Genomic DNA, 12,455 nt, shown 5'->3' on the forward strand with positions numbered 1-12,455 from the left:
TAAAAATACAAAAATTAGGGCGTGGTGGCTCAGGCTTGTAATCCTAGCACTTTGGGAGGCCAAGGCAGGTGGATTGCTTGAGCTCAGGAGTTTGAGACCAGCCTGGGCAACAGGGTGAAACCTCGTGTCTACTAAAAAAAAAAAAGTACAAAAAATTAACTGGGCATGGTGGCGTGCGCCTGTAATCCCAGCCACTCGGGAGGCTGAGGCAGGAGAATTACTAGAACCCGGGAGACGGAGGTTGCAGTGAGCCAAGATCACACCACTGCACTCCAGCCTGGGTGACAAGAGACTCTTGTCTGTAAAAAAAAAAAAAAAAAAAAAAAAAATGCAAAAATTAGCAGGGCGCGGTGGCGGGCGCCTGTAATCCCAGCTACTTGGGAAGCTGAGGCAGGAGAATTGCTTGAACTCGGCAGGTGGAGGTTACAGTGAACTGAGATCGTGTCATTGCACTCCAGCTCTGGGCGACGGAGCAAGACTCCGTCTTGAAGGGAAAAAAGAGTTTCTGTGGATATAACTGTATCTCACCAGTTTTTCAACTTCCCCAAGGAGCGTTCTGGTCTTATTTTCTTATAAATAGGGAAACCTAAGTTACCAAGAGGCTGTGTGTTCATGTTGTCAGGTCTGTCTCTTGCTGTGTATTTCATTTTGTAGTCCATGTCAGAGGCTAGGCCAGAACTTTCCTTGGTACAAATTATGTTTGTCTCTTGTTAAATACTGGAGTTGGCCTTGGAAACCTGGACTCCCATCTTCTGTGGTAGAGGATCAAGTAGGATGACTTCTTCACCTTAGAATTCTGCAGCCTGAACCATTTAGCTCTGTAAAGAGTGGCGGTGACATGCTCTTGTTCTAGAGTCATCATTTGAAGGAACATTCACACTATTCCCTTCATTAGAACAGAACTTTCCTTTTTAAGATAGCTAAATGTTGGGAGACAGATTTTAGAAACAAGTAAGTGTTAGTATTTACCTAATGCTATGTATTGTGAAAATGTTATTCTTGGGTATTCAATCTAGAATGAAGTATACTAGATGTTAAAAGTAAAAAGAATTGTATTTCTAGTTATATCTTTTTATATTCTCTTAACAATTGGAATATTCAGAGATTATTCAAAACAAAATCTTTTTTTTTTTTTTTTTAAATACAGACGGAGTTGCCCAGACTGGTCTCCTGAGCTCAAGTGATCCGTCTACCGCAGCCTCCCAGAGTGCTGGGATTACAGGCCTGAGTCACCGTGCCCAGCCTGAAAACAAAATCTTAAAAGTTGAGAACATGTCGGGTGGAGCCTTTTCTGCCAAGTGAAAGTTATGGGAAAATGCAGGACAGGGTTACCCTATTTCAGGAAAATCTAGATTAGGCTTAGTTACTTTAATAAAAGTGGACACATTCCAGTAGACTCTAAGCCTTTATGGTGTTTTATCTGTGCTCAGTGGAAATCTTTTTTAGACAATGGCTTGTGACACTTTTCATCTGCATAGTGGTTGAAGAGAATGTTTACTGTAACACCCATTGTAACCTCACAGAAAGTAGTTACAGAATTTATAAAAAAGGAAATAAGGGAGGCTGGGTGCTGTGGCGCATGCCTGTAATCCCAGCACTTTGGGAGGCCGAGGCGGGTGGATCACTTGAGGTCAGGAGTTCGAGACCAGCTTGGCCAACATGGCAAAACTCTGTCTCTACTAAAAATACTAAAAATTAGCCAGGCGTGGGGGCGGGCACCTGTAATCCCAGTTACTCAGGAGGCCGAGACAGGAGAATCGCTTGAACTCGGGAGGTGGAGGTGGCAGTGAGCCAAGATCACGCCATTGCACTCCAGCCTGAGTGACAAGAGCGAGAGTCCGTCTGAGGAAGGAAAAAAAAAAAAGGAAATAAGGGAATTGAACTGTTTCACTACAAAAAATCCGCTAGGCCAGGATTGGTGGCTCATGCCTGTAATCCCAGCACTTTGGGAGGCTGAGGCAGGTGGATCACCTGAGGTAGGAGTTTAAGACCAGATTGACTAACGTGTTGAAACCCCGTCTCTACTAAAAATACAAAAATTAGCTGGGCATGGTGGTGCACGCCTGTAATCCCAGATACTCAGGAGGCTGAGACAGGAGAATCGCCTGAACCTGGGAGGTGGAGATTGCAGTGAGCTGAGATTGCGTCACTGCACTCCAGCCTGGGCGACGGGAGAAGACTCTGTCTCAGAAACAAACAAACAAACAAAAATGATCTGGGTGTGGTGGTGGGCACTTGTGATTCCAGCTACTCAGGAGGCTGAGGCAGGAGAATCACTTGAACTCAAGAGGCAGAGATTGCAGTGAGCCAAAATCGTGCCATTGCACGCTAGCCTGGGCCACAAGATTGAAACTGTCTCGGGAAAAAAGAATGAGCTAAATACAAGAGACGTTAATGCAGGAAATGAGAGAGAAAGAAGCTATAGAATACACCGTCAGTCTTTGCTGACAGAAGCTAAGACAATTATGGGCATGTTCCTGTCTGGCTTCCTTCCTGTACTGCAGGTGGTTGGGGCAGGTCTTTGTTTGCTGCAGAGCATGCCATTTCATCCTCCCTGTCTAAAGCAGAGACCTGTGCTGTCGGCTAGGCATGGTAACTCACTTTAACAGTGGCTTTCATCGGCATAAAAATCAAGTCGTCTTAGAAAGTAATGCCCTTTGTCCAGTAGTCTTCCAGGTCTGCCAACTTTTTTAGGCTTGCTATGGGAAAAAAAAATGTATATATATATGTATACATACACACACACTTTAATATACATATGTGCACACACACGTACACACACGTTACTACATTAGGATGGGGTCTTGCTGTATTGGCCAGGCTGATCTTGAACTCCTGGGCTAAAGAAATCCTCCTGCCTTGGCCTCCTGAAGTGCTGGGATTATAGGCGTGAGCCACTGTGCCCAGCTGAAAATATTTTTTCAAAACCCTACTAAATTTTACCATTAAAGACCTTTATTGCTTTTAATTTTAATCTCTTTTTTAAATTTAAATTTAAGTTTTAATATTTTTTTGAGATGAAGTCTTGCTGTGCATCATGCATGATCTTGGTTCACTGCAACCTCTGCCTCCTGGGTTCAAGCGATTCTCCTGCCTCAGCCTCCCGAGTAGCTAGGATTATAGGTGCCTGCCACCATGCCTGGCTAATTTTTGTATATTTAGTAGAGATGGGGTTTCACCATGTTGGCTAGGCTGGTCTCGAACTCCTGACCTCAGGTGATCCGCTCGCCTCGGCCTCCCAGAGTGCTGGGATTACAGGCATGAGCCATTGTGCCTGGCCTAATCTCTTTTTTTGAGACAGGGTCTCACTTTGTCACCAACGCTGGAGTGCAGTGGCACCATTTGGGCTCACTGTAGCCTCAGCCTCCCTGGTTCAAGTGATCCTCATGCCTCAGCTCCCTGAGTAGCTGAGACCATAGGCGTTTGCTACCATGCCTGGCTAACTTTTGTATTTTTAATAGAGATGGGGTTTCCCCATGTTGCCCATAGGTCTTGAACTTCTGATCTCAAGTTATCCACCGCCTTAGCCTCCCAAAGTGCTACAATTACAGATGTCAGCCACCGTGCCTGGCCATTTTAAAAACTTTTTTAGGGAAAGTAATAGCTGGGCGTGGTGGCTCACACCCGTAATCCCAGCACAGTGGCAGGATCACTTGAGCCCAGGAGCTCGAGACCAGCCTGGGCAGTATGGTGACACTCCATCACTACAAAAAAAAAATTAACCTGGTGTGGTGGTGCAAATCTGTGGTCCCAGCTCTTGGGAGGCTGAGGTCAGAGGATCACTTGAATCTTGGAGGTCAAGGCTGCAGTAAGCTGTGATTTTGCCACTGCACTCCAGTCTGGGTGACAGCAAGACCCTGTCTCAAAAAAGTAAAAAAAAAAGTAACAATTAGAAAGTTCCCTGTGATTCTTTTGAATTGCAGGACTCTTAAAGACTATCTAATGTTTGTATATAGATCCTGGAACAAAGTAATATCTTTTTTTTTTCTTTTTTTTCCCCAAAGACATCTTTTTTAAAGAACACTAAAAAAATACAAAAAAACTAGCCGGGCGAGGTGGCGGGCGCCTGTAGTCCCAGCTACTCGGGAGGCTGAGGCAGGAGAATGGCGTAAACCCGGGAGGCGGAGTTTGCAGTGAACTGAGATCTGGCCACTGCACTCCAGCCTGGGTGACAGAGCGAGACTCCTTCTCAAAAAAAAAAAAAAAAAAATAGGCCGGGCGCGGTGGCTCAAGCCTGTAATCCCAGCACTTTGGGAGGCCGAGGCGGGCGGATCACAAGGTCAGGAGGTCGAGACCATCCTGGCTAACACAGTGAAACCCTGTCTCTACTAAAAATACAAAAAAAAAAACTAGCCGGGCGAGGTGGCAGGCGCCTGTAGTCCCAGCTACTCCGGAGGCTGAGGCAGGAGAATGGCGGGAACCCGGGAGGCGGAGCTTGCAGTGAGCTGAGATCCGGCCACTGCACTCCCGCCTGGGCGACAGAGCGAGACTCCGTCTCAAAAAAAAAAAAAAAATAAAGAAAGAAAGAAAGAAAGAAAGAACACCATTCATGGTTCATGGTGGGTTTTTTTCTGTTTCAGTTCAAAGAGACAAAAAGTGTTTTACATATACTCTATAAATAGTGATTAGGAATTAAAGTTGTTTTCTGAGTGAAACTAAGAGTTGAGAGGACAGTACTCTTAAAATATCTCCCCATATGCTGATGAATCTCACCCCTCTGCATCATCTTCTAGAAGGATTGAGCTGGGTATTGAAAGGTGAAGAGTGAGGTTTGGCTTTATGTTTCAGTGACCCAGATGCTAAAAGACCACATATGGAAGCCGTGGTAGTAGATCAGGACCTCACTAGGCTGTGCAGTAACCATCATGTTTTGTTTGCAACAGATAATTCGTGTCCAGTCCCCGGATGGAGTGAAGCGGATCACAGCAACAAAGAGAGAAACAGCAGCAACGTTTTTGAAAAAGGTATCTGTGGCCTGGGTGTTGACCCTCAGGATCTTTTTCATCCTCTGCTGTTACTCCCATCGATACCTTTTCGCTTCTCCTCATTTTCTTATTTTCCCTATTCCCAAATTGCCTCTTGCATTGCATTTCTCTATAATAGTTGGGTTGAATGAGATGTTTGTCGCAGCTAACTGCTCAAAATTATAGGACCAAGAGCCCAAAGGTAAGTGTAAAAGTATTTCACGGCTGGTCGCAGTGACTCACACCTGTAATCCCAGCACTTTGGGAGGCCAAGGGGGTGGATCACAGGTTAGGAATTCAAGACCAGCCTGACCAAGATGGTGAAAGCCCATCTCTACTAAAAATACAAAAATTAGCTGGGTGCGGTTGCAGGTGCCTGTAATCCCAGTTACTTGGGAAGCAGAGGCAGGAGAATTGCTTGAACTCGGAAGGTAGAGGTTGCAGGGAGCCGAGATCAGGTCACTGCACTCCAGCCTGGGCAACAGAGTGAGACTCCATCTCAAAAAAAAAAAAAAAAAAACGTATTTCACAAGAGTGGCCGGGCGCGGTGGCTCAAGCCTGTAATCCCAGCACTTTGGGAGGCCGAGACGGGTGGATCACGAGGTCAGGAGATCGAGACCATCCTGGCTAACACGGTGAAACCCCGTCTCTACTAAAAAAATACAAAAAAAAACTAGCCCGGCGCGGTGGCAGCGCCTGTAGTCCCAGCTACTCCGGAGACTGAGGCAGGAGAAAGGCCTAAACCCGGGAGGCAGAGCTTGCAGTGAGCCGAGATCACACCACTGCACTCCAGCCTGGGCGACGAAGTGAGACTCTGTCTCAAAAAAAAAAAAAGAAAAGAAGAAAGTATTAACTGAGTATGAATTGTAGATATGACTACAGTTGATTCAAAGAATCATCCCTGGCTCTTCCCTGGTCTCCTGACCTGTGTTGTGTCCAGGATTCCCATGACAGTTTTTCCGTTTTTAACCAATCACAAAATATTTCATTTACTGTGATAGTTGCCTAGTATGAACTTCTTAGCTTATCTTCACCGTTTCTTCCTTATTTACTTTTCCCATGGATTTCCTCAGACTGTTTCTGTCTGGAGTTATTTCTCTTCAGACTGAAAAACATCCAGGCCAGGTGTGGTGGCTCACGCCTGTAATCCCAGCACTTTGGGGGGGCCAAGGAGGGTGGATCATGAGGTCAGGAGATCGAGACCATCCTGGCTAATGTGGTAAAACCCCGTCTCTACTAAACATACAAAAAATTAGCCAGGTGTGTGGCGGGCACCTGTAGTCCCAGCTACTTGGGAGGCTGAGGCAGGAGAATGGCATGAACCTGGGAGGCGGGGCTTACAGTGAGCCAAGTGAGCCACTGCACTCTAGCCTGGGTGACAGAGTGAGACTCCATCTCAAAAAAAAAATCCTTTAGCCTTTGTTGCAGGTAGGTTTGTTGGTCACAGACCCTTGGGGTTTTTTTGACCTGAAAATGTTTTAGTTTTGCCCTGTATTTATGTGAAGGATATTTTCTTTTTTTTTGAGATGACATCTCGCTCTGTTCCCCAGGCTGGAGTAGTGGCACGATCTCGGCTCACTGCAACCTCCGCCTCCTGGGTTCAAGGAATTCTCTGCCTCAGCCTCCTGAGTAGCTGGGATTACAGGCACCCGCCACCACACCCGGCTAATTTTTTGTGTTTTTAGTAGAGACGGGGTTTCACCGTCTTCACCAGGCTGGTTGAATTCTTGACCTTGTGATCCACCTGCTTTGGCGTGAGCCACTGCGCCTGGCCGTGAAAGATATTTTCTTTTTTTACTTTTTTTTTTTTTTTTGAAAGGGAGTCTTGCTCTGTCGCCCGGTCTGGAGTGCAGTGGCGCTATCTCGGCTCATGCAAGCTCCACCTCCCAGGTTCACGCCATTCTCCTGCCTCAGCCTCCCGAGTAGCTGGGACTACAGGCGCCTGCCACCATGCCCGGCTAAATTTTTGTATTGTTAGTAGAGACGGGGTTTCACTGTGTTAGCCAGGATGGTCTTGATCTGACCTTGTGATCCACCTGCCTCGGCCTCCCAAAGTGCTGGGAGGATATTTTCATTCAATATGAAATTCTTTCTCTTTTTGACATGGAGTCTTTTTCTGTCGCCCAGACTGGAGTGCAGTGGCGTGATCGCGGCTCAGTGTAACCTCTGCCTCCTAGGTTCCAGTGATTCTCCTGCCTCAGCCTCCCAAGTAGCTGGGATTCCAGGCGTGCACCACCATACCCAGCTAAGTTTTGTTTTATTTTTTGAGACGGAGTTTCGCTCTTTTTGCCCAGGCTGGAGTGCGATGGCATGATCTTGGCTCATTGCATACTCTGCCTCCTGGGTTCAAGCGATTCTTCTGCCTCAGCCTCCCGAGTAGCTAGGATTACAGGCATGTGCCACCAAGTCCGGCTAATTTTGTCTTTTTAACAGAGACCGAGTTTCACCATGTTGGTCAGGCTGGTCTCGAACTCCTCACCTCAGGTGATCCACCCGCCTTGGCCTCCCAAAATGGTAGGATTACAGGCGTGAGCCACCGTGCCCGGCCTCGAAACAGATTTCTTTTCTTTCTTTTTTTTTTTTTTTTTGAGACGGAGTCTCGCTCTGTCGCCCAGGCGGGAGTGCAGTGGCCGGATCTCAGCTCAGTGCAAGCTCCGCCTCCCGGGTTTATGCCATTCTCCTGCCTCAGCCTCCCGAGTAGCTGGGACTACAGGTGCCCACCACCTCGCCCGGCTAGTTTTTTGTATTCTTTAGTAGAGACTGGGTTTCACCGTGTTTGCCAGGATGGTCTCAATCTCCTGACCTCGTGATCCGCCTGTCTTGGCTTCCCAAAGTGCTACGATTACAGGCTTGAGCCACTGCGCCTGGCCTGAAACAGATTTCTAAGTTGACATGTTGACATTTCTTTTTTGTTCCCAACCATGCACCAATTTTTTTTTTTTTTTTTTTTTTTTTTTGAGACAGAATCTTGCTCTGTCACCCAGGCTGGAGTGCAGTAGTGTGATCTCGGCTCACTGCAAGCTCCGCCTCCCAGGTTCACGCCATTCTCCTGCCTCAGCCTCCCGAGTAGCTGGGACTACAGGCGCCCGCCACCATGGCTGGCTGATTTTTTGTATTTTCAATAGAGACAGGATTTCACCGTGTTAGCCAGAATGGTCTCGATCTCCTGACCTCGTGATCTGTCTGCCTTGACCTCCCAAAGTGTTGGGATTACAGGCGTGAGCCACCGCGCCCGGCCTTTTTTTTGAGACGAAGTCTCATTGTGTTGCCCAAGCTGGAGTGCAGTGGCATAATCTGGCCTCACTGCAACCTCCGCCTCCCAGGTTCAAGTGATTCTCTTGCCTCAGCCTCCCCAGTAGCTGGGACTACAGGCTCCCGCCACCATGTCCAGCTAATTTTTGTATTTTTTTTTTTTTTTTTTTTTTTTTTTTGAGACGGAGTGTTGCTCTGTCGCCCAGGCTGGAGTGCAGTGGCCGGATCTCAGCTCACTGCAAGCTCCGCCTCCCGGGTTCACGCTATTCTCCTGCCTCAGCCTCCGGAGTAGCTGGGACTACAGGCGCCCGCCACCTCGCCCGGCTAGTTTTTTTTGTATTTTTTAGTAGAGACGGGGTTTCACCGTGTTAGCCAGGATGGTCTCGATCTCCTGACCTCGTGATCCGCCCGTCTCGGCCTCCCAAAGTGCTGGGATTACAGGCTTGAGCCACCGCGCCCGGCCAATTTTTGTATTTTTAGTAGAGATGGGGTTTCACTATGTTGGCCAGTCTGGTCTTTAACTTCTGACCTCAGGTTATCCACCCGCCTCAGCCTCCCAGAGTGCTGGGATTGCAGGTGTGATCCACCTTGCTCGGTCCTTTTTTTTTTTTTTTTTGCCTAGGTTGGAGTGCACTGGCACAGTCACAGCTCACTGCAGCCTTGACTTCGTGGGCTCAAGCGATGCTCCCACCTCAACCTCCCAGCTGATTGCTTAATTTTTTGGTAGAGATGGGGGTTTCACCACGTTGTCTAGGCTGGTCTTGATCAAGTGATCCTCCCCGCCCTGCCTCCCAGAGTGCTGGGATTCCAGGCGGGACCTGTGGTGCCTGGTCCTGTTAAGCATTTGAAGCTGTTGTTCCACCATCTTCTTATCTTCATTTATCTCTAGCTTTCAGCATTGTGACTCTGGTGTGCCTCGCAGTGGTGTTCTTTGTATCCTAACTTGGGAGAGTTTGCCGAACTTCCTGGATTTGTTATTTGATGTTTTTCATTAAATTGTGGGATTTTGGCCACTCTTTAAAGTTTTTTGTTCTATCTTCGTTCTTTTCTGTCTTTTTTTTTTTGAGACAGAGTCTCTCTCTGTCACCCAGGGTGGAGTGCAGTGGCGCGGTCTCGGCTCACTACGAACTCCACCTCCCAGGTTCAGGCCATTCTCCTGCCTCAGCCTCCTGAGTACCTGGAACTACAGGCGCCCGCCGTCACACCTGGCTAATTTTTTGTAGTTTTAGTAGATATGGGGTTTCACCATGTTAGCCAGGATGGTCTCGATCTCCTGACCTCGTGATCCACCTGTCTTGGCCTCCCAAAGTGCTAGGATTACAGGCGGGAGCCACTGCGCCCGGTCTTTTTTTTTTTTTTTTTAATGAGACAGAGTCTCGCTCTGTCTCCCAGGCTGGAGTGCAGTGCGCAATCTCTGCTCACTGCAAGCTCCACCTCCCGGGTTCACGCCATTCTCCTGCGTCAGCCTCCTGAGTAGCTGGTACTATAGGCACCCACCACCATGCCCGGCTAATTTTTTTGTATTTTTAGTAGAGCTGGGGTTTCACAGTGTTTGCCAGGATGATCTCGGTCTCCTGACCTTGTGATCTGCCTGCCTCGGTCTCCCAAAGTGCTGGGATTACAGGTGTGAGCCACCGTGCTTGGCAATTTTTTTTTTTTTTTTTTGAGATGACGTCTCACTCTGTCGCTCAGGCTGGAGTACAGTGACATGATCTCTGTTCACTGCAACCTCTGCCTCCCAGGTTCAAGTGATTCTTCTCTCTCAGCCTCCTGAGTAGCTGGGATTACATGGGTGCGCCACCACACCTGGCTAATTTTTGTATATTTAGTAGAGATGGGGTTTCACCATGTTGGCCAGGCTGGTCTCGAACTCCTGAGCTCAGGTGATCTGCCCAACTCGGCCTCCCAGAGTGCTGGGATTGCAGGCGTGAGTGTCTGCACCCGGCCCTCATGTTTTCTAGTGAGGAGCATTTGATGCTGTACCATGGATTCCTAAGGCTCTGTTTGTTTTGTTTTCCAAATCTCTGCCTTCAGATTGCATAGCTGTTATTTTTATTGATTCATTTGTTTTTCTCTTTAGAGTTGGTTGGATTCTCACTCTGTCACTCAGGCTGGAATGCAGTGGTGTGATCATATCTCATTGTAGCCTTGAACTTCTGGGCTCAAGCAGTGCTCCCACCTCAGCCTCCTGAGTTGCTGGGACCACAAGCTATTTATCTGTGTCTTCTGCCCTCTCCCTGAATTTATTTTTGTTTTTGTATTTTTCAGTTCTAGAATTTCCATTTGATTGTTCTCTTATGATTTGTTTCTTTACCGAGATTAACGTTTCTTTCATTTGGGTATGTCTACTCTGATGACCCCTCAGTGTAGAGCTCTAGCTCTGGCCCCTTGCCTGGACTCAGACACAGATGCATACCTGCCTGCTGGATGGCTTCACTGGAGTGTGTCTGGTTGTCACCTCCAATCTCAATGTCAAATGGAGGTCCTGATTTTCCCTCTAGTCTTCTTCCTTTTTTAGCCTTTCCTTTCATGGTTCCCCCACAGGTGTTACTTCCACATAGTTTCTCAATCTGGAATTCTCAGCTTTGCTGTGACCTCCTTCCTTTCTCTCATTGCATTCCTGCCCCTGGTCTTACTTGTCAGCAGGGCCTAGCGATGACCACTGCTGGAAGGTGTGCTCTTGCCTTCATCCCCACCATCCTGTCCCATCTCATCCCCTGTCTCAGCTTGTCTCTCTTGTCTCTAGGATTGGAACTCTAGCTTCCTGTTCAGTGTGGTGTTGAGAAACAGGGATTTTGTGGATGATGATTCCCCCTGCCTTTAGTCTGTGTGGCTTCCCACTGCCCTGTCTGCCTCACCAGCCTCATCCCTTTCCATTTTCCTTATTGTTTATTGGGCTCTGGCCTCTGTGTTTCCAACGCCCTTCCTGCCTCCTGGTCTTTGTGCTTGCTCCTGTTCCCTGTGGCCTTTTCTCCCAGCTCGTGCGTGGCAGGCTTACCCGCCGCTAGGTGGGCCATGCTCAGTTGAACCTCTTCAGAGAGACCTTTAGCTTCCCATTTGACGTTTCTTTTCCTTTTCTGTCATAGTGCTTATTTCGACCTTTGTTGACTGTGTCTCCCCTATTTGATGGTAAACTGCTTGACAGCAGGAACCTTGTCTTTTTTTTTTTTTTTTTTTCTTTTTTTGAGACGGAGTCTTGTTCTGTTGCCCAGACTGGAGTGCAATGGCATGATCTCGGCTCACTGCAGCTCCGCTTCTCAGGTTTGAGTGATTCTCCTTTCTCAGCCCACCGACTAGCTGGGACTATAGGTAGGCGTGCACCACCATGCCTGGCTAATTTTTGTATTTTTTTTTTTGAGACAGAGTTTCACTCTCGTCGCCCAGGCTGGAGTGCAATGGCACGATCTTGGCTCCCTGCAACCTCCGCCTTCTGGTTTCAAGCGATTCTCTTGCCTCAGCCTTGCGAGTAGCTGGGATAACAGGTGCCACATCCCGCTAATTTTTGTCTTTTAGTAGAGACAGGGTTTCCTCAAGTTGGCCAGGCTGGTCTCGATCTCCTGACCTCGTGATCCGCCCGCCTCAGCCTCTGAAAGTGCTGGGATTACAGGTGTGAGTCACTGCACCTGGCCTAATTTTTTTTTTTTTGAGATGGAGTCTCGCTCTGTCACCCAGCCTGGAGTGCAGTGGCATGATCTTGGCTCACTGCAAGCTCTGCCTAATTTTTGTATTTTTAGGAGAGATGGGGTTTCACCATGTTGTTCAGGCTGGTTTTGAACTCCTGACTTCAGGTGATCCGCCCACTTCGGCCTCCCGAAGTGCTGGGATTACAAACAAGAGCCACCACGCCTGGCCAGAAACCTTGTCTTTTCTAGTTCATTTTTGTGGTCTGAACACCCAGAACGGAGCTGAGCACATAGAGCTGCTTAATATTTGTTGAAGGAATGAGTGAATATTCCCAGTATCTAGCAAAGAGCCCTGCACAGTGGACATTTTATGATTGAATTAGTGGCATCATTCTGTGTTAGGTTTCAGAATTGGAATTGAAGTTTTGTTTTGTTTGTTTGTTTTTGTTTTTGTTTTGAGACGGAGTCTCGCTCTGTCGCCCAGGCTGGAGTGCAGTGGCGCGATCTCGGCTCACTGCAAACTCCGCGTCCCGGATTTATGCCATTCTCCTGCCTCAGCCTCCTGAGTAGCTGGGACTGCAGGCGCCCGCCACCTCGCCCAGCTAGTTTTTCATAC

At 47.9% G+C, this 12,455-nt stretch overlaps 1 protein-coding gene across 2 annotated transcripts in view; it reads left to right on the forward strand.

Annotated features, from left to right (window-relative positions):
- NPLOC4 (NPL4 homolog, ubiquitin recognition factor) overlaps positions 1–12,455 on the forward strand; it is a 78,298-nt gene that overhangs the window by 2,642 nt on the left and 63,201 nt on the right. For both annotated transcript variants that reach the window (XM_010354290.2, XM_030923140.1), the window contains exon 2: positions 4,884–4,964. In XM_010354290.2, coding sequence (XP_010352592.1) covers positions 4,884–4,964 — 81 coding nt within the window. The remainder of the gene's footprint in view (positions 1–4,883; positions 4,965–12,455) is intronic.

Source organism: Rhinopithecus roxellana, chromosome 19, assembly GCF_007565055.1.
Source record: "Rhinopithecus roxellana isolate Shanxi Qingling chromosome 19, ASM756505v1, whole genome shotgun sequence".
NCBI classification, from domain to species: Eukaryota; Metazoa; Chordata; class Mammalia; order Primates; family Cercopithecidae; genus Rhinopithecus; species Rhinopithecus roxellana.